General features: G+C 44.8%; 1 protein-coding gene across 1 annotated transcript in view; it reads right to left on the reverse strand.

The window, feature by feature from the left end:
• Positions 1–15,230, reverse strand: part of zgc:163014 (uncharacterized protein LOC100038766 homolog) — a 35,339-nt gene extending 20,109 nt beyond the window's left edge. Inside the window, exons 1-3 of the mRNA XM_060829014.1 lie at positions 15,178–15,230; positions 13,159–13,335; positions 1,204–1,309 (exon numbers count right to left, since the gene is read on the reverse strand). Coding sequence (XP_060684997.1) covers positions 1,204–1,309; positions 13,159–13,335; positions 15,178–15,230 — 336 coding nt within the window. The remainder of the gene's footprint in view (positions 1–1,203; positions 1,310–13,158; positions 13,336–15,177) is intronic.
• Between the last annotated feature and the right edge of the window lie 6,438 nt (positions 15,231–21,668).

A 21,668-nucleotide genomic window follows, 5' to 3' on the forward strand; every position in this document is an offset into this window, starting at 1 on the left:
TTGTCACGTGTACTGAGGCACAGTGATCTGAAAAACAGCATCTCCAACAATGCAGCACCCTCTATGGGTGGGTTATATCTTGATGGTGATGGCAGTTGTCTGGCATTTGTGTGGCATCAATGTAATTTGCCACCTGTCAGCTCAAGCCTGGATATTATCCAGACATTGTTGCATTTGGACCTGGACAGGACAATTTTCCATATTGTCAGGTAGATGCCAGTGTTGTAACTGTACTGGAAGAGCCTGGGTAGCAAGTTCTGGAGCACATGTCTTTGGTACTATTGCTGGGACCATAACTTTTACAGTATCCAGTGCCACCATCTGTTTCTTGATATCACATGGAAGGAATCAAAGTTGGCTGAAGACTGGTATCTGTGATGCTGGGGAAAACTAGAAGAGTTGGAGATGGATCATCCACTCAGCATTTCTGGCTGGAGATTGCGAAGAATGCTTCAGTCTTACCTTTGCACTGATGGACTGGGCTCTTCCATCATGGAGGAAGGGGATATTTGTGGACCCTCCTACTCAAGTGAGCTGCTTAATTCTTCATCAAGATCTGGCAGGACTACAAAGCTAAGATCTGACCTGTTGGTTGTGGGATCACTTAGCTCTATCACTTGCTGCTTATGCTGTTTGGCAAGTAGTCCTTTTGGTGGCTTCACCAGGTTGACGCCTCATCTTCAGGTATACCTGGTGCTGCTCCGGGCATGCCCTCCTGCACTCTCCACTGAACCGGGGTTGATTTCCTGGCTTGAGTGTTGGTTGAGTGAGGGATATGCCAGGCCATGAGGTTACAGATTGTGCTGGAGTACAGTTATGCTGCTGTTGGTGGCCCACAGCACCTCATGGATGCCCAGTTTTGCATTGCCAGATCTGTTCAAAGCCTGTCCCGTTGTGTCACTATCACTTGTCCCGTTGAGCACAGGTGATTGTGCCACACAATTGGTGACACAAGGAAGCTGAAGAGGAATTTTTTCAAAAAACTAGGAGAGAGCAGGGAGTGTGGAACTAATTGGACAGCATTTTCCAAGAGTCACCACCTACGAAAAGGGCTGAATGGCCACCTTCTGTACAGTGAAAATGTATGATTCAAAGTGGCCACCTACTTTCCTGATGTAATGCTGACAGACAGGAGTGTTTTACATTTAGGATCTCAGCACCCACAGTCCTTACTGCAGTTGGTGTGCCCACCTCATTACCTACCTGTCCATTGAGGATCAGAGAGAGTGTGCCATGGCCCCCCCTCTCCGCGTTGATGTTAGCAGCTGCCACCAGGTCTGTCTTCCATTCTCCCTGCCACACCAGACACCTGAGGAAAACAAAACACGACTACCTTTCATTCGGGACGCAGAGACACTGGTCACAACGTTACGTGAGCTCACACTCCCTCCACACACTCTGCTCACCATTCTGTCACCTGCAAAACGATTTCACTTCTTAAAGCCTTACTAGCTGCGTCCTCATACACAGCATGTCCCATTGACCCATTTCCCCCGGCAATGGCTTGTCATTACATCAACCTTGATTTTCAAACCTTCATCCCCGTTTTCAGTCCCCTCCTAGAGTTCTCCCCTCCCTGACTCTGTAACCCCCTCCAGCCGTGCAACCCTCAGATATCAGCACTCACCTGCTTCAAGCCGGTTCAGGATCCTGGATTTTAATCACTCCACAATTGATGGCCGTTCCTTTGATTGTCTGGACCCCATGCTCTGGAAGTCACTCCTGAAACCTCTCCTCCTTCTCCTTGAAGAAGTTTTAATGTTTAAGAGGCTCCCTAACTAAGTTTCTGGTCATTTGCCCAATTATTATTATAGGTGACACTGTATCAGAGAAGATACTGAAGCACCTTGAGACCTTTTGCTCAAAACCTCAGGTAAACGCAGGGAGCCATATCTAACCTTCAGTAAAACCAGCCAGAAACCTCAGCCATTCACAGTAAACAGTAAAGCCTAATGATAACATCAAGCTGCATTCTGGATGGGCCTAAAGTTTTCACCTACTCACTAAGCCGGTCACCCCAATACTGGGTTGTTTCTTCTGTGATTGTATATCTTGCTGGCTCCTTTTATCTAAGAACCATAAGACATATCAGCAGAAATTAAGCCATTCAGCCCATCGAGTCTGCACCGCCAGTCAATCATACCTGATAAGTTTCTCAACCCATTTTTCCCACAATCCTTGATACTCAAGAACCTCGCTCAGTCTTAAATATACTTAGGGAGTTGAGAATATTTGTAGCGCAGGTTGAGGTTTTGGATGTAGGTTTGCTCACTGAGCTGGAAGGTTCATTTTCAGACGTTTTGTCACCATACTCGGTAACATCTTCAGTGAGCCTCCGGACAAAGCAATGCTGGTGTTTCCTGCTTCCTATTTATGTGTCTGGGTTTTCTTGGGTTGGTGATGTCACTTCCTGTGGTGATGTGATTTCGTGATCTTTTTCTCAGGGAGTGGTAAATGGGACCCAAGTCAATGCGTTTGTTGATCGAGTTCTAGTTGGAATGCCATGCTTCCAGGAATTCTCACGTGTGTCTCTGTTTGGCTTGTCCTAGGATGGATGTGTTGTCCCAGTCGAAGTGGTGTCCTTCCTTATCTGTATGTGAGGATACTAGTGAGAGAGAGGGTCATGTCGTTTTGTAGGTAGCTGGTGTTCACGTATCCTGGTATCTAGTTTTCTGCCTGTTTGTCCAATGTAGTGTTTGTTACAGTCCTTGCACGGTATTTTGTAAATGACATTAGTTTTGCTCATTGTCTGTAATGGGTCTTTCAAGTTCATTAGCTGCTGTTTTAATGTGTTGGTGGGTTTGTGGGCTACCATGATGCCAAGGGGTCTGAGTAGTCTGGCAGTAATTTCTGAGATGCGTTTGATGTAGGAGAGTTGCTAAGGTTTTTGGGCGTGTTTTGTCTGCTTGTTTGGGTTTGTTGCTGAGAAATCGGAGGACTGTGTTCATTGGGTACCCATTTGTTTTGAATACACGGTATAGGTGATTTTCCTCTGCTCAGCGTAGTTCCTGTGCTGCAGTGTTTGTTGGCTCATTGGAATAATGTTCTGATGCAGTTTTGTTTGTGGGTTTTGGGATGATTGTTTCTGTAGTTCAATATTTGGTCTGCATGTGTTGTTATCCTGTAGACACTGGTTTGAAGTTCCCCATTGGTTGTTTGCTCTACTGTGACATGGCAGTTTGTTGTTGTTATCCTCCTCTTTAGTGAATTTTATGCCAGTAAGGGTATTATTGATGGTCTTGAAGGTTTCTTCTAATTCGTTTCGTTTAGTGATGACAAAGGTGTCATTCACGTAGCGGACCCAAAGTTTGGGTTGGATGGTTGGCAGAGCAGTTTGTTCGAGTCTCTGCATTACTGCCTCTGCTAAGAACCCTGATATCGGAGATCCCATGGGTGTTCCGTTGTTTTGTCTGTAGGTTTTGTTGTTGAAGGTGAAGTGGGTGGGAAGGCATAGGAGCACTAGCTTGACGATACTGTCCTTGTTGATGAAGTTAGTAGTGTTTGGTGTATGTGTCTTTGGGTCTTCCAGTAGTGTAGTCAGTGTTTCTTTGGCCAGGTTGATCAGCAAAACTAATGTCATTTACAAGAAACTGTGCAAGGACTGTAACAAACACTACATTGGACAAACAGGCAGAAAACTAGTCACCAGGATACATGAACACCAACTAGCCACAAAAAGACATGACCCACTCTCACTAGTATCCTCACATACGAATGAGGAAAGACACCACTAAGACTGGGACAACACATCCATCCTAACACAAGCCAAACAGAGACATGCACGAGAATTCCTAGAAGCATGGCAATCCAACCAGAACTTTATCGACAAGCACATTGACTTGGATCCCATTTACCACCCCCGAGAGAAAGAACAGGAAATGATATCACCATAAGAAATGACATCGCCACAGGAAGTGACATCACCAATCCAAGGAACCCAAACATATAAATAGGAAGCAGGAAACACCAGCATTGCTTTGTCTGGAGGCTCACTGAAGATGTTACCTAGTATGGTGATGAAACGTCTGAAAATGAACCTTCCAGCTCAGTGAGCAAACCTACAGCCTTAAATATACTTAATGACATGGTCACCGCTGCCTTTTGTGGCAATGAGCTCCATAGATTCACCACTCTCTGGCTAAAGACTTTTCTCCTTATCTCCATTCTAAAAGGTCTTCCCTTTACTCGAAGGCTGTGCCCTCGGGTCCTAGTCTCTTCTCCCAGTGGAAATATCTTCCCAATATCTACACTGTCCAGGCCATTCAGTATTCTGTATGTTTCAATTAGATACCCCTCATCCTTCTGAACTCCAGTCCTCAAACATTCCTCATTTGTTAAGCTTTTCATTCCTGGGACCACTCTCATGAACCTCCTCTGAATGCGCTCCAGGGCCAGTCCATCTTTCCTGAAGTAAGGAGCCAAAGCCACACACAATACTTCAAAACTGGTCTGACCAGGACCTTATAGAGCCTCAGAATTACATCCCTGATTTAATATTCAAGTCCTCTCAAAATAAATGCTTTTTCTGCAGTTACTGAACATTTCAGTATTTGAGGTACTGCTGCAGTTACCTGCTCTCTTGCTTCATGGCTCCATTGAAAGAGGTCCCTCACTGCCAAGCCCACTCATTTCTCACTCATTCCCTTCAAACAGGAGTTCTTCCAGCCCAGGCCCAACATCTACGCCATGCCCCACTGAGTGGCTGGAGCTGGACACGAGATTGAAGGTGGGTCTGAACAGAGCTGGTTGCTGGTGTATGGGAACACAGACCATTATTGGTTCTCTACACCCAGATGACTCAATTTTATATAGAATAGAATCCCCAGTGGGTAGAAACAGGCCATTCGGCCCAACAAGTCCACACCAACCCTCCGAAGAACCTCCCACCCAGACCCATTCCCCCAACCTATCCCTATAATCCTGCATTTCTCATGACTAACCCACCTAACCTGCACATCCCTGAACACTATTTGCAATTTAGCATGGCCTACCACATAACTTGCACATTTTTGGACTGTGGGAGGAAACTGAAGCACCCAGAGGAAACCCACACCGAGACAGTGAAATGTGCAGATTGCACACAGTCGCCAGAGGGTGGAATCGAACCTGAGACGCTGGTGCTCTGAGGCTGCGGTGTTAACCACTGAGCCACCATGCCGCCCCAAGGATGTGCTTCGCAATGAGTTCAAGCCTTAATTGCAACATCAGTTAGCACAGCAGGTCCCTCTCAACTTTGCCTGTTGCTTTTTGTATACCATTGTCTTCGCAATGTAATGTCCCGCCTCAGTATTGTCAGCAAACTCAAACCGCAGGCATTGAGCCTGACACAACACCAGACCCGAAATCAAGTGTAAAAACTCTCCACTCCCTGTATGTCTGTTTCCATGTAAACAGCAGCAAAAACACAGGTACAGGTGAATGTTAAGAGTTTGTGAATCCATTCAGTATCTAACAACAGTGGGGTAGAAACTGTTTTGAAACCGGCTGGTGTGTGTGTGTGTGTGTGTGTGTGTGTGTGTGTGTGTGTGTGTGTGTGTGTGTGTGTGTGTGTGTGTGTGTTCAGGTTTCTGTACCTTCTCCCCGATGGTAGAGGTTGTAGAAAAACATTGCCAGGGTGGGATGGATCTTTGAGAATGCTGGCGGCCTTTCCTTGACAGTGGGCCTGGTAGATAGATTCTGTAGATGGGAGGTTGGCCTTTGTGATTGTCCGGGCCGAGTTCACCACTCTCTGTAACCGTCTCCGATCTTGAATGGTACGGTTGCCATACCAGGCAGAGAGCGGCGCGAGCTGGGCGGAAGTGAGGTTGGAGCGCAGAGCTGGTCGGGAAGGTAAGTGATTGGTATTTGAGTGGGTGTGTTCTAGACCCCAGGCCCTACTTCGTAGGGCCTCCCTCCCATCCTCCTCCTCTAACCTAACTTTAAAGTCCACAGGTAAGCGACTCAGTGTTATTGACTCAGTGTTCTTGTTTTGGAGACAAAGTGTACAGTCATGGCAGTGCAGGCAGTGGAATGTTCCTCCTGCAGGATGTTTGAGGTAGGGGTGACCACCGATACTCCTGCTGACTTCGTCTGCAGGAAATGCAGTCAGATCCTGCTCCTCACCGAACGAGTTAGGGAACTGGAACTGGAGTTGGATGAACTGAGGATTATTCGAGAGGCTGAGAGGGTGATTGATAGAAGCTACAGGGACATAGTTATGCCGGAGAACAGAGGTAGCTGGGTAACAGTTAGAGGTGGGAAGGGGAAGAAGCAGGCAGTGCAGGGTTCCCCTGTGGTCGTTTCCCCTAAACAATAAGTATACAGCTTTGGAAACTGTTGGGGGGACAGCCTTGCAGGTGTAAGCTGCAGTGACGGGGTCTGTGGCGTGAGGTCTGGCTCTGAGACTCAGAAGGGAAAGGGGGAGAGGAGGAGAGCGCTAGTTATAGGAGACTCTCTAGTTAGAGGGACAGACAGGCGGTTCTGTGGACATGGGCGAGACTCTTGGATGGTTTGTTGCCTCCCGGGTGCCAGGGTACGAGACGTCTCGGACCGTCTCTTCAGAATTCTTAAGGGGGAGGGTGTGCAGCCAGAAGTCGTGGTACACATTGGCACCAACGACATAGGTAGGAAGAGGGGTGGGGAGGTCATTCAAGAGCTCAGGGAGTTAGGCTGGAAGCTAAAAGCTAGGACAGAGTTGTCATCTCTGGGTTGTTGCCGGTGCCACGTGACAGTGAGGCAAGGAATAGGGAGAGAGTGCAGTTGAACACGTGGCTGCAAGGATGGTGTAGGAGGGAGGGCTTCAGGTATTTGGACAATTGGACTGCATTCTGGGGAAGGTGGGACCTGTTCAAGCAGGACGGGTTGCACCTGATCCAGAAGGGCACCAATATCCTGGGGGGTAGGTTTGCTAGCTCTCTTCGGGGGGGTTTAAACTAATTTGGCAGGGGGATGGGATCCGGACTTGTAGTCTAGCAAGTAAGCTAGCTGTTTGTCAGGATGTCCAAGAATGTAGGGAGGCTGTGGAGAAGGTAGCACTGACAGGGAATACTTGCGGACACAGAGATGGGCTCAAGTGCGTATACTTCAACGCAAGGAGTATCAGAAATAAGGTGGGTGAACTTAAGGCGTGGATCGGTACCTGGGACTACAATGTTGTGGCCATCACGGAAACGTGGATAGATGAGGGACAGGAATGGTTGTTGGAGGTTCCTGGTTACAGATGTTTCAGTAAGATTAGGGAGGGTGGTAAAAAAAAGGAGGGGGGGGGTGGCATTGCTAATTAGAAATGGTATAACGGCTGCAGAAAGGAAGTTTGAGGGGGATCTGCCTTTGGAGGTAGTATGGGCTGAAGTCAGAAATAGGAAAGGTGCAGTCACCTTGTTGGGTGTTTACTATAGGCCCCCCCAATAGCAGCAGAGATGTGGAGAAACAGATTGGGAAACAGATTTTGGAAAGGTGCAGAAGCCACAGGGTCGTAGTCATGGGTGACTTCAACTTCCCAAATATTGATTGGAAGCTCTTTAGATCAAGTAGATTGGATGGGGCAGTGTTTGTGCAGTGTGTCCAGGAAGCTTTTCTAACTCAGTATGTAGATTGTCCAACCAGAGGGGAGGCCATATTGGATTTGGTACTCGGTAATGAACCGGGCCAAGTGATGGGCTTGTTAGTGGGTGAACATTTTGGTGATGGTGACCACAATTCTGTGACTTTCACCTTGGTTATGGAGAGAGATAGGTGCGCACAACAGGGTAGATTTTACAATTGGGGGAAGGGAAATTACGATGCTGTAAGACAGGATTTGAGGAGCATAAGTTGGGAGCATAGGCTGTCAGGGAAGGATGTGGTGGAAATGTGGAACTTTTTCAAGGAGCAGATACGACGTGTCCTTGATATGTATGTACCTATCAGGCAGGAAAGAAATGGTCGTGTGAGGGAGTCTTGGTTGACGAGGGAGGTTGAATGTCTAGTAAAGAGGAAGAAGGAGGCTTACATAAGGTTGAGGAAACAGGGTTCAGACAGAGCAGTGGAGGGATACAGGATAGCCAGAAGGGACCTGAAGAAAGGGATTAGGAGAGCTAAGAGAGGGCATGAAAAATCCTTGGCGGATAGGATCAAGGATAACCCCAAGGCATTTTATGCATATGTGAGAAACATGAGAATGACAAGAACAAGGGTAGGTCCAATCAAGGACAGCAGTGGGAGACTGTGTATTGAGTCGGAAGAGATAGGAGAGGTCTTGAATGAGTACTTTTCTTCAGTATTTACGAACGAGAGGGACCGTATTGTTGAAGAGGAGAGTGTGAAACAGACTGATAAGCTAGAAGAGATACTTGTTAGGAAGGAAGATGTGTTGGACATTTTGAACAACTTGAGGATAGACAAGTCCCCCGGGCCTGACGGGATATATCCAAGGATTATGTGGGAAGCAAGAGAGGAAATTGCAGTACCGTTGGCAATGATCTTTTCGTCTTCACTGTCAACGGGGGTGGTACCAGGGGACTGGAGAGTAGCGAATGTTGTGCCCCTGTTCAAAAAAGGGAATAGGGATAACCCCGGGAATTACAGGCCAGTTAGTCTTACTTCAGTGGTAGGCAAAGTAATGGAGAGGGTACTGAGGGATAGGATTTATGAGTATCTGGAAAGACACTGCTTGATTAGGGACAGCCAGCACGGATTTGTGAAGGGTAGGTCTTGCCTTACAAGTCTTATTGAATTCTTTGAGGAGGTGACCAAGCATGTGGATGAGGGTAGAGCAGTGGATGTAGTGTACATGGATTTCAGTAAGGCATTCGATAAGGTTCCCCATGGTACGTTTATGCGGAAAGTCAGGAGGCATGGGATACAGGGAAATTTGGCCAATTGGATAGAAAACTGGCTAACCGGTCGAAGTCAGAGAGTGGTGGTAGATGGTAAATATTCAGCCTGGAGCCCAGTGACAAGTGGAGTTCCGCAGGGATCAGTTCTGGGTCCTCTGCTGTTTGTAATTTTTATTAAGGACTTGGATGAGGGAGTCGAAGGGTGGGTCAGTAAATTTGCAGATGATACGAAGATTGGTGGAGTTGTGGACAGTGAGGAGGGCTGTTGTTGGCTGCAAAGGGACTTAGGTATGATGCAGAGCTGCGCTGAGGAGTGGCAGATGGAGTTCAACCCTGCCAAGTGTGAGGTTGTCCATTTTGGAAGAACAAATAAGAATGCGGAATACAGGGTTAATGGTAGGGTTCTTAGTAAGGTGGAGGAGCAGAGGGATCTTGGGGTCTATGTACATAGATCTTTGAAAGTTGCCACTCAGGTGGATAGAGCTTGTAAGAAGGCCTATGGTGTATTAGCGTTCATTAGCAGAGGGATTGAATTCAAGAGTCGTGAAGTGATGTTGCAGCTGCACAGGACTTTGGTTAGGCCACATTTGGAGTACTGTGTGCAGTTCTGGTCGCCTCACTTTAGGAAAGATGTGGAAGCTTTGGAGAGGGTGCAGAGAAGATTTACCAGGATGTTGCCTGGAATGGAGAATAGGTTGTACGAGGATAGGTTGAGAGTTCTCGGCCTTTTCTCGTTCGAACGGCGAAGCATGAGGGGTGATTTGATAGAGGTTTATAAGATGATCAGAGGAATAGATAGAGTAGACAGTCAGAAACTTTTTCCCCGGGTACAACAGAGTGTTACAAGGGGACATAAATTTAAGGTGAAGGGTGGAAGGTATAGGGGAGATGTCAGGGGTGGGTTCTTTACCCAGAGAGTGGTGGGGGCATGGAATGTGCTGCCCGTGGGAGTGGCAGAGTCAGAATCATTGGCGACCTTTAAGCGGCAATTGGATAGGTACATGGATGGGTGCTTAATCTAGGATAGATGTTCGGCACAACATCGTGGGCCCAAGAGCCTGTTCTGTGCTGTATTGTTCTATGTTCTATGTTCTAAGATGCAAAAAAAAACTACTGAAAGGGTCCACAAATAATTTAATGGGCTTAGAATGTTAACTGTTCCTGACCACCTCTTGAGAGAACAATGTGAAAGGCAAAAGGTTTAAAGGAGATTTAAGAAAAAATGGTTTCACCCAGAGGTTGGTGGGAATCTGGAATGCAGGGGAATCTCAACCTTTAAAACGTAGCTGGATCAGCACTTATCATAACAATCGGGGCCAGACGTTAGTAAGGAGGGCATTGCAGGGTCCACACAACACCACGTCCACACACCACCTGATGAAGGAGCAGCACTCTGAAAATTTGGTAGACTTGAATGGCAGCTTAGTAAACCAGTGAGCTGGAAAGGGACATGAACCAAATTTTTGGTATTTATATTGATTACAAAAGTTTTCTAATGCAGACGGTGGTGTGGGGGTGCAATTAGAACATTTCATGAATTGGCCATGCTAAACCTAGTGTTAGGTGAAGGGGTAAGTGTAGGGGAATGGGTCTGGGTGGGTTGCTCTTTGAAGGATTGGCATGGACTTGTTGGGCCGAAGGGCATGTTTCCACACTGTTAACTAATCTATTCTAATCTACAACATGGAGACAGGCTCTTTGTCCCAAACTGGTCCATGCCGACCAAAATATCCATCCACGCTAACCCCATTTCCCTGCACTTGGTCCTTCTAATCCCTGCCTATCCATGTATTTGACCAAATGCCTATTAAATGTTGTTAAGTACCTGCCTCAACTGCTTCCACTGGCAGCTCATTCCATATGCTTACCACACTTGTAAAAAGAAAAGTTGCCCCTCAGATTCCCTTTTATCCTTTCCCCTCTAACCTTAAATTGGTGCCGAGTCCTTGATTCCCCAACCCTGCGAAAAAGATTGGGTGCATTCACCTTATCCATGCCACACACGATCTTATATTCCTCTCAGACTCCTACACTCCAAGAAAAATTAAACTAATTCAGCAGGGGGGATGGGAACCGAAATTTGCAGCTCGAGTCTACAGAGTAGTGAAGTCAGGATTAATATTTCAAGATCGCAAGAAGGCACCAGCAGGAAAGATATTGGGTTGAAGTGTGTCTACTTCAACACCAGGATCATCCGGAATAAGGTGGGTGAACCTGCAGCACGGGTTGGTACCTGGGATTTCAATATTGCGGCCATTTCGGAGACATGGACAGAGCAGGGACAGGAATGGCTGTTGCAGGTTCTGGGATTTAGACGTTTCAATAAGAGAAGATGGTAAAAGAGGGGGTGGTGTGGCATTGTTGGTCAAGGACAGTATTACAGCTGCAGAAAGGATGTTTGGGGACTCGTCAACTGAGGTAGTATGGGCTGAGGTTAGAAGCAGGAAAGGAGAGGTCACCCTGTTGGGAGTTTTCTATAGGCCTCTAAATAGTTCCAGAGATGTAGAGGAAAGGATAGCAAAGATGATCCTAGATAGGAGCGAGAGTGACAGGGGAGTTGCTGTGAGGGACTTTAACTTTCCAAACATTGACTGGGAATAGATGAGTCAATTTTTGTCCAGTGTTTGCAGGAGGGTTTCCTGACAGTATGTAGACAGGCCAACAAGGGACTGATTTGGTGCTGGCTAATGAACCCAGCAAGGTGTTAGATTTGGATGTAGGTGAGCACTTTGGTGATAGTGACCACAATACTTTAGTGATAGAAAGGGATATAGATATATACCACAGGGCAAGAGTTCTAGCTGGGGGAAAGGCAATTATGATGTGATTAGGCAAGATTTAGGATGTATAAGGTGGGGAAGGAAACTGCAGGGGATGGGCACAATTGAAATGTAGAGCGTATTCAAGAAACAGCTACGGTAGGTCCTTGATAAGTATGGACCAGTCTGGCAGGGCCCGTGCTTTTCCATCACCACACTTTTTGAAACTTACTAATCATGCCTTGTATATTTTCATCCAAATCACTGATATCGATAACAAACAGTAATGGGCCCAGCACCAACCCTTGAGGCACTCCACTAGTCACAGGCCTCCAGTCCAACAAACATCCTTCCACTATTACCCTCTGCTTCCTACCATCAAGCTAATTGTGTGTCCAGTTTGCCAGCTCCCCCTGGATTCCATGTGATCTAACCTTCCAGAGCAGCTGCAATATGGAACCTTATCAAAGGCCTTACTGAAATCCATATAGACTCTATCTATCACCATGCCATCGTCAACGTTCCTGGTCACTTCATCAAAAGATTCCTGGATGGGTATATGAACAGGAAGGATTTAGAGGGATAAGGGCCAAATACTGGTGAACAGGACCTATCAGTTTAGAATACCCGGTCAGTGCGGACAAGTTGGATGGGAGGGTCTGTTTCCGTGTTGTATAACTCTACGGCTATAAGCCTGGTGCTGGAACGTGGGACTCGTGTAGATTTAGAATAACTTCTGTCAGTACAGAGTTGATAAGCTGAAGCGGCTCTTCAGTACAGGAGGACTCTAAATTGAGAGTCTCAGGAACATGGAGTATTGAACCCAAGGTTATCATGGTACTGTTGAGAGAACAAAACAAAAGTACTGATTGGAATAGTAAGGGAAAATGATTCTGCACTGGACTATCAGATTAATTCTACCAATGACCTACATTGTGCCAAATGGTCTCCTCTGTTATCAAGCACATGTTCAAATGCTTCTCAGGGAGCATTTATATTCGAGGACTTTTTGCTCCTCTGCATTATACTGAAAGCTTGGCATGGTCACTCCCTTTGACTAGACGTGCAAAATTTACAATGCACTGTTAAAAGTTGAGGTGTTTCCACTTGCAGACGAAAGCGAGGCCAGCAGATGCTGGAGATCAGAGTCTAGATTAATGTGGTGCTGGAAAAGCACAGCAGGTCAGGCAGCATCCGAGCAGCAGGAAAATCAACGTTGCTTCCAGTCAAGGCCAAAATGCAAGGGGATAAGTACACGGGAGTCACAAATAAATGCAGCGGGAAATTCAGAAAAAAAGCTGCTTTACCCAGAATGTGGAGAGGCTGTTTCATGGGGTGGCTGAGGCAAATATTGTAAGTGGATAAATGAAGTATAGAAGGGATAAATGAACAGGTCCCTGTTGAATGGCTGAGGTGAAGTACAGGAGGGACAAAGTATGGAGTAGTCAGGACCAATCGGTTCCCCAGCTATAAATACTTTGTATTTGACAAGAAGTTACATGGCACTACAATCTATCAATATTCCCGTACCCCTCAAGCACCAGCACTCAAAGTCTATGATATCCAGAGCAACACTGACCAAACATGGTATAGATGAGTCTTACCTTGCCACTGAAGAAAGCATTCCAATTCGCTGGGATTTTGTCTCAGGGCTCACTGACACCTCAACTGAAAGGAAGGTCTCCTCTGGGGACGTGTCCCAGTTTCCCATACCAAAAATAACCAGGTGCTTTGGCAGAGGCAGCACTAACCGACAATGGAACATGGAGCCATTGTGTGCTCTAAGGCAAAAGACAGAAGAAGTGAAAACAAGTCAAAACTCTGAGCTGGTCTACAGCTGGCTCCAACAGAAGGCTGCACAGACTTCACCCTCCAGCTTGTTTAGGTGAGAAACCTCCATGGTAGGAGAGAAATCGTCATCTGAGAATTTGAATTCAGTTCAAAAATCTACAATAAAAAAATCCAGTTCCCGTAAATATAACTGTACAGATGTTGGATTGCCGTAAAAGCCAAACTGGTTCACCTTCCCTCCTCACCTACATGTGACTCCACTTAAACACCGATGACTTTTTATGAGTAAGTGAGGAAAATTGAGGGTAATGCAGTGGATGTTACGTACATGAACTTTCCGACAGCAAGTGACCACATCCCTCATGGTCGTCTGGTCCAGAAGATTAAGTCACATGGGATCCATGGAGAGGTGGTAAATTAGATACAAAATTGGCTTAGTCATAGACGACAGAGGGTAGTTATAGAGGGGTATTTTTCTGACCAGAGGTCTCTGCCCAGTAGTGTTTCACTTGGATCAGTGCTGGGACCTCTAATTTCTATAAATAATTTGGATGAAAATGTAGTGAGTTTGCAGTGACAGTAAAATTGTCAGAGTTGTGGATAGTGAGAAAGGTTGTCAGAGGAGAAAGCAGGGTGGAGATCAGTTGGAAAGTTGGGTGGAGAAGAACAGATGAAGTTTAATCTAGACAAGAGTGAGATGATGGATTTTGGGAAGTCAATGCAAGAGGAAAGTATAGAGTAAATGGCAAGACCGAGATGAGTACTGATATTCAGAGGAATCTTGGGGAACAAGTCTTTGGATCCTGAAAGTTGGAACACAAGAGGATACGGTTGCAATTGAGGCATTGGCATGCTTGCCTCCATGGCTCAGGACATTGGGTATAAAAGGTGGCAAGTCATATTGCAGCCATATGGAACATTAGTGAGGTCATGTCTGAAGAATAATTTGCTGTTCTGGTCACCACACTATAGGGAGGATGGGGGGAGGCTTTGGAATGGGTCCAGAACGGGTTTACCAGGATGTTTCCTGGATTGGAGTGTATTAGCCATAAAGGAGAGGTTGGATAAACTTTGATTATTTTCACTAGTTTGTCGGAGACTGAGGGGTGACCTGAGAAATATATATAAAATTATGAGAGGAGATATGGATAGGATGGATAGTTAGAATCAATCGTTTTCCCAGGGTGGGAATGTTAAATACTACAGGAGTCAGGTTCAGGCGAGAGGGTAAAAGGTTAATGGAGATGTGCAAGGCAAACTTTGCTTTTTTTAAAAAACCGCAGCAGCTAGTTGGTGCCTAGTACACGCTGTCCAGAGAGATAGTAAAAGTGGGTATGATACCAAAACTTAGAAGGCATTTAGACAAACACAGGCAAGGAAGAGGGGGATACGGACCATATGCAGACAGATAGGATTGGCAATGTTTGAGAAGATTCGTAGCTCAGGTTGAGGCTCTGGTTATAAGCTTCTCACTGACTGGCATACAATTCACAAGAGGAGAACGACAACAGACTTCCATTCCTAGATGTCACAGTAGAATGAACAATTAATGGAGAACTTCAAACAAGCATGTACAGGAAAACAACACATACGGACCAAATACTGAACTACAGGAGCAATCATCCCAATACCCACAAATGGAGCTGCATCAGAACATTAATCTCAACGAATCACAAAACGCTGCAGCACCCAAGAAATACAAGAAGCCGAAGAAAAATACCTATACAGTGCATTCAAGAACGGGTACCAAATGAACACAGTCCACCGATTTCTCAACAACAAACCCAAACAAGCAGACAATGCGCACAGAAACTCCAGCTATGTTACCTTACATCAAATACATCTCTGAAATGACTTCCAGGCTACTCAGACCCATTGGCAACATGGTAGCCCACAAACCGACCAACACACTAAAACAGCAGCTAATGAACCTAAAGGATCCAATACAAACAATCAGCAAAATAAATGTCATTTACAAAATGCCATGCAAGAACTGTAAAGGATAAATAGGGGGGTCAATAGGACTTTAAATTTGGGTTAGGGTTGGGGGGAGGGAAAGGGAAAGCAAAAGCAACGGAAGTATGGTCATAAATTAATAGGTCGCAGGTTAACATGTATGCAGGAGGGTTTAGGGTCAAGGCAGACATGAAAGAAGCAAAATTGAAGGATAACTCAGGAGATATGACTGATGTTGTGAAGCATGATAGTAAGAAAGCTAACATAAAAGGCACTTTACCCGAATGCTTGTAGCAGTTGTAACAAGGTTGATGAGTTAACGGCACAAATCATTGTGAATAAACACGACTAAGTAGCCATCACGGAGACATGGTTGTAGATTGGTCATGACTGGGAATTAAATATCCAGGGGTACTAGACTATTCAGATGGACAGACAGGAATGCAAGGAATGCACTGATATTCAAGGATGGCATCATGTCTGTGCTGAGAGATGATATTGGTGCAATGGAACAGGAGGTCAAATCCATTTGGGTGGAAATTAAGAACTCAAAGAAGAAAAAGTCACCAATGGGCGTCGTCTATTGGCCACCAAATAATAACATCACATTGGCTCGGGCAATAAACAAGGAAATAATTAATGACTGCAAAACCGATACGACCATTACCATGGGAGATTTTAATCTGTGTGTAGATTGATTGAACCAGTTCAGTTAGGGTAGCCTTGGGGAGAAGTTTGTTGAGTGTGTCTGTGATGGTTTTCTTGAACAGTATGTAATGGAACCGATCAGGGAGCAGGCTATCCTAGATCTGGTCGTGTGTAATGAAACAGGAATAATTAACGACCTCATAATCAGGGATCCTATTGGAAGCAGCATGGTATTTTGTAAATGACATTCGTTTTGCTGATTGTTTGTATTGGATCCTTTATGTTCATTAGCTGCTGTTTTAGTGTGTTAGTAGGTTTGTGGGCTACCATGTTGCCAATGGGTCTGAGTAGCCTGGAAGTCATTTCAGAGATGTATTTGAATTTAGAATACAGATGGAAAGTGTGAAGATAAAATCCAATCCCAGGGTCCTGTGCTTGAATAAGGGGGACTATGATAGAATGAGAGAGGACCTGACTAAAGTAGACTGGAAACAGAGACTTTATGGTGTGACCATTGACAAGCAGTGGAGGACCTTCAAAGCAAATTTTAAAAGTGCTCAGCAAAAGCATACTTCAGTGAGAAGGAAGGACTGGAAGAGGAGCAGTAATCTGCCGTGGGTGTCGAAGGCAATAAGGCAGGCTGTCAAAGTGAAAGCGAAGGCATACAAAGTGTCAAAAACAGCAGGAAACGAGAAGATTGGGAAAACTTTAAGGTCAACAGAAAGCCACAAAAACAGTTATAAAGTAAGATAGAACATGAGAAAAAACTAGCACAGAATATAAAGACAGACAGTAAAAGTTTCTGTAAATATATAAAATGAAGCTGAGTGACTAAAGTAAATGTTGGTCCTTTAGAGGATGAGAAGGAGCAGTTAGCTCTGGGAGATGATGAAATGACTGAGGTATTGAACAGGTCCTGTGTGTCAGTCTTCACAGTGCAGGTCATGAATAACATGTCAGTAAGTGACAGAGACGGAGGTGGGTGAGGACCTGGAAACAATCATTATAATGGAACAGCTGGTGTTGGGTAAGCTAATGGAGCTAAGGATAGATAAGTCTCCTGGCCTGATGGAATGCAACTCAGGGTACGAAAAGAGATGGTGGGAGAAATAGCAGGTGCACTGACGGTAATTTTCCAAAATTCGCTGGACTCTGGGGCAGTCCCAGCAGATTGGAAAATAGCAAATGTGGCGCCACTGTTTACAAAGGGAGGTAGACAAAAGATGGGGAATTATAGACCAGTGAGCTTGACCTCTGTGATGGGGAAGATGCTGGAGTCCATTATCAAGGAAGAAATAGCAAGGCATCTCTAAAGAATATGTCCCATTGTACAGACGAAGCATGGGTTCATGAAGGGCAGGTCATGCTTAACAAATCTTTTGGAATTCTATGAAGACATTTCAAGCAAGGTGGACAATGGGGACCCAGTGGGTGTGGTGTACTTAGATTTCCAAAAGGTCTTCAACAAGGTGCTGCACATGAGAAAAGGATGCATGGTGTTAGAGTGAGAGTATTAGCGTGGACAGAGGGTTGGTTGACTAACAGGGAGAATTTGCCGATGACACTAAAAATGAGTGGCAGAACAAAGTGTGTAGAGGACTGTCAAACTTTGCAGAGGAATATAGATACATTCAGTGAGTGGGTAAAGGTCTGGCAGATGGAAGACAATGTTAATAAATGTGAAGTCATCCATTTTGGCAGGAATAACAGCAAAATAGATTATTACTTGAATAGTAAAATGTTGCAGCGTGCTGCTGTGCAGAGGGACCTGGGTGTCCTTGTGCATGAATCACAGAAGATTGGTCTGCAGCTTCAACAGGTAATTAGGAAGGCAAATGGAATGTTGTCCTTCATTTGCTATAGGAGGTTGAGGTTAAAAACAGAGGGGTAATGTTACAGCTGTACAAGGTACTGGTGAGGCCACACCTGGAGTACTGTGTGCAGTTTTGGTCTCCTTACTTAAGAAAGGATGTACTGGCACTGGAGGGGGTGCAGAGGAGGGTCACAAGGTTGGTTCTGGAAGTTGAGGGGGTTGGCTTATGAGGAGAGACTGTGTAGACTGGGATTATATTCATTGAAATTCAGAATAATGAGGGGGACTTTATAGAAATATATAAAGTTATGAAGGGAGTCGATAAAGTGGAAATAGATAGGATGTTTCCACTGGTAGGTGAGATTAGATCAAGAGGGCATGGCCTGAAGATTAGAGGAAGCAGGTTGAGAACTGAAATGAGAAAGAACCTCTTCACCAGAGGGTTGTAAATCTATGGAATTCCTGCCAAGGGAAGTAGTTAACACTATTTCAGTAATCGCTTTTAAAAGATAAGGTAGATTTTTTTGAAAACTAAAGGAATTAAGAGATTTGGTGAAAATGCAGATAAGTGGAGTGAGTCCACAAAAAGATCAGCCATCCTACTGTCCTGTTTCTTATAAAGCAATAACTACATCAGACAAGCAAGCAGAAACACTAGCCACCAACGTACATGAACACCAACTAGCCACCAAAAGACCTGACCTACTCTCATTAGTGTTCTTATACAGATGAAGGAGGACAACACTGACTGGGACATCACATCGATCCTAGGACAGACTAAACAGAGACTTGCACAGGAATTCCTAGAGGCCTGGCATTCGAACTGGAACTCAATCAATAAACACATCGATTTGGACTTCATCTACCATCCATTGAGAAAAAGAACCAGAAGTGTTATCATCCACCTTAAGAAACATTAATAGACAGTCGGACATAACACCAGCACTTCACCAGAGTCTCACTGATGACGTTATCTAGCATGGTGATTTAGAAAGCTCCCCAGTTATATGAAGCAAAGAATAGAGTTAAAAGCAAAAAAGGTATAGATGCTAGAAATCTGAAATGAAAACAAGGGTTATACATTTAATGGTAAGGTCCTGGGGAGTGCTGCTGAACAAAGAGACCTTGGAGCGCAGGTTCATAGCTCCTTGAAAGTGGAGTCGCAGGTAGATAGGATAGTGAAGGCGGCGTTTGGTGTGCTTTCCTTTTTTGATCAGAGTATTGAGTACAGGAGTTGGGAGGTCATGTTGCGGCTGTACAGGACATTGGTTAGGTCACTGTTGGAATGTTGCGTGCAATTCTGGTCTCCTTCCTATCAGAAAGGTGTTGTGAAAATTGAAAGGGTTCAGAAAATATTTCCCAGGATGTTTCCAGGGTTGAAGGATTTGAGCTATAGGGAGAGGTTCAATAGGCTGGGGCTATTTTCCCTGGAGTGTCGGACGCTGATGGGGGACCTTATAGAGGTTTATAAAATCATGAGGGGCATGGATAGGATAAATAGGCAAAGTCTTTTCCCTGGGGTGGGGGAGTCCAGAACTAGAGGGCATAGGTGTAGGGTGAGAGGGGAAAGATATAAAAGAGACCTAAGGGGAAACTTTTTCACACAGATGGTGGTACGTATATGGAATGAGCTGCCAGAGGAACTGGTGGAGGCTGGTACAGTTGCAACATTTAAAAGGCATTTGGAGGGGTATATGAATAGGAAATGTTTGGAGGGATATGGGCCAAATGGGACTAGATTGGGTTGGGATATCTGGTTATCATGGACGAGTTGGACTAAAAGATCTGTTTCCATGCTGTGCATCTCTAGGACTCCATGCTGGAGAAACTCAGCAGGCCTAGCAGCATCTGTGGAGAGAGAGTTAACATTTCAAATGCAATATGATTCAAAATTCTGAAGTGTTCATTTGTTTCTCTCTCCAAAGATATTACCAAACCTGAATTACCCCAGCAATTTCTGTTTTTATTTACAAAATAGGATTGCACAGTCAACATTCATTTAAGATATGGAGACAGCATCACTCTATCAAAGGCAACAAGAATATCAATACAAACATTTAAGAATAAATCACTCCCACAAAAGGGAGGCAAAATGAAGCAGAATAGGAAATAGCAGCCAAGTGCCAATAAGTTTAGATTTTCAGCAATGTAATGGGATATACCCAGGATGGACAGGAGAAGGTTAGTAGGAATATCCTTTGCTAAAATATTTGCTTGTTAAGATGAGAAGTAGTGATGCAGAGGATGTAAACAGGACCTTGTACTCACCCATGTGCAGCTACCACTGGAGTACGGCCTCCTTCCCTACACAGCTAGAACTTACTCCAGCTCTATCTGACTACAGTCCATTGCTTCTCCCATTGTAGTAAAATTTAATTTACAGTTTCGATCAAAATGAAACTGCCACAGAAACACAAACTTCACAACAAAGGATATGCATTGCTTTTTTTAAGAAGAAAGACAAATTTATATCTTTAAACAGGCTGAGAAATCTGAATTGACATGTTGGTGATAGGGTATGAAGTTTGTTAGTGCAATGAGTCTCCATCCTGGAAGTTTGATTCTGCCCTGTCTATTTTACCTGATTAATTGCTGAGGTGGCTCAGTGAGTGAGCACAGTAAATAAAACTCCATCCTTCCCTCCCCATTCATCCGCACGTGGCTCAGCTACTTGCCGCCAGATTCAAATCTCCCGCTACCGCGCTGCACCACGGGACCCCGCCCATTGGCGGCCGACTGCGCGATGACATCACCGACAAGCCCCGCCCCTGAGTTTGACAGAAGGATTTCCGGGAGAAGTGATTTTCCCATTCAAACTATTTATTATTAGTGATATTCCAATTCATTATCCCAGTTATTCCCATGATTATCCCAGTGATTCCAATTCATGATCCTGGCAATTCCTATACATTTCCCAGTGATTCCAATTCATTATCCCAGTGACATTCCAATCATTATCCCAGTAATTCCTATTCATTTTGCCAGTGATTTCCCACTTGTTATCCGTGACATCCCATTCATTATCACAGTAATTCTCATTCATTATCAGTGATTCCAATTCATTATCCCAATAATTATCATGATTCAAATTCATTAACTCAGCCACATCCCATTCATTATCCATGATTCCCGTATATTATCCCAGTGATTCCCTCTCGTTATCACACTGATGCATTATTTGCCATTATTCCAACAATTCCTACTTGTTATCCCAGCGATAGCATTATCCCAAGTGTGATGCCTATTCATTATCCTAGTGATTACTACTCGTTACATCAGAGATTCCATTCCTTATCCCTGTTTTTCATAAGCCAAGGAAGAGATAGTAGCAGTGTTGCAATGTTACTGAACTAATGTAGAATTCCTGATGAAGGGTTCCGACCCAAACGTCGATTTTCCTGCTCCTCGGATGCTGTCTGACCTGCTGTGCTTTTCCAGCAACACACTCTCAACTCTGATCTCCAGCATCTGCAGACCTCACTGTCTCCTAGTAATGCAGAAGCCCAGGCTGATATCCTGAGGATAAACGTTCAAAACCTATTGTGGCAAATGATGAAATTTCAATTCAATGTAAATCTAAACTTAAAAAAACTTTTTAAATTGTTTTATTATTGATTCAATCAGATTCACCCACTAGGGAAAGAAGTCAGCTGTCCTTATCTGGTCTGCTCCATGTGTGACTCCAGACCCATAAGCAACGTGGTTGATTATTAACAGCTATTTCAGTTCAAAAGGCTATAAGGGATGGGCAATATATACTTACCTAGACAGCAACAGTCACACCAACGCATAAATTTGACAGAATTCCCATTACATTTCCCGTGACCTCATTTTCTGTTTAACTCTCATTCATTACCCCAGAATTTCCATCCATTATGTCTGACTTCCAGTCATTATCCTCAAGAT

Source organism: Hemiscyllium ocellatum, chromosome 8 (assembly GCF_020745735.1).
Source record: "Hemiscyllium ocellatum isolate sHemOce1 chromosome 8, sHemOce1.pat.X.cur, whole genome shotgun sequence".
NCBI classification, from domain to species: domain Eukaryota; kingdom Metazoa; phylum Chordata; class Chondrichthyes; order Orectolobiformes; family Hemiscylliidae; genus Hemiscyllium; species Hemiscyllium ocellatum.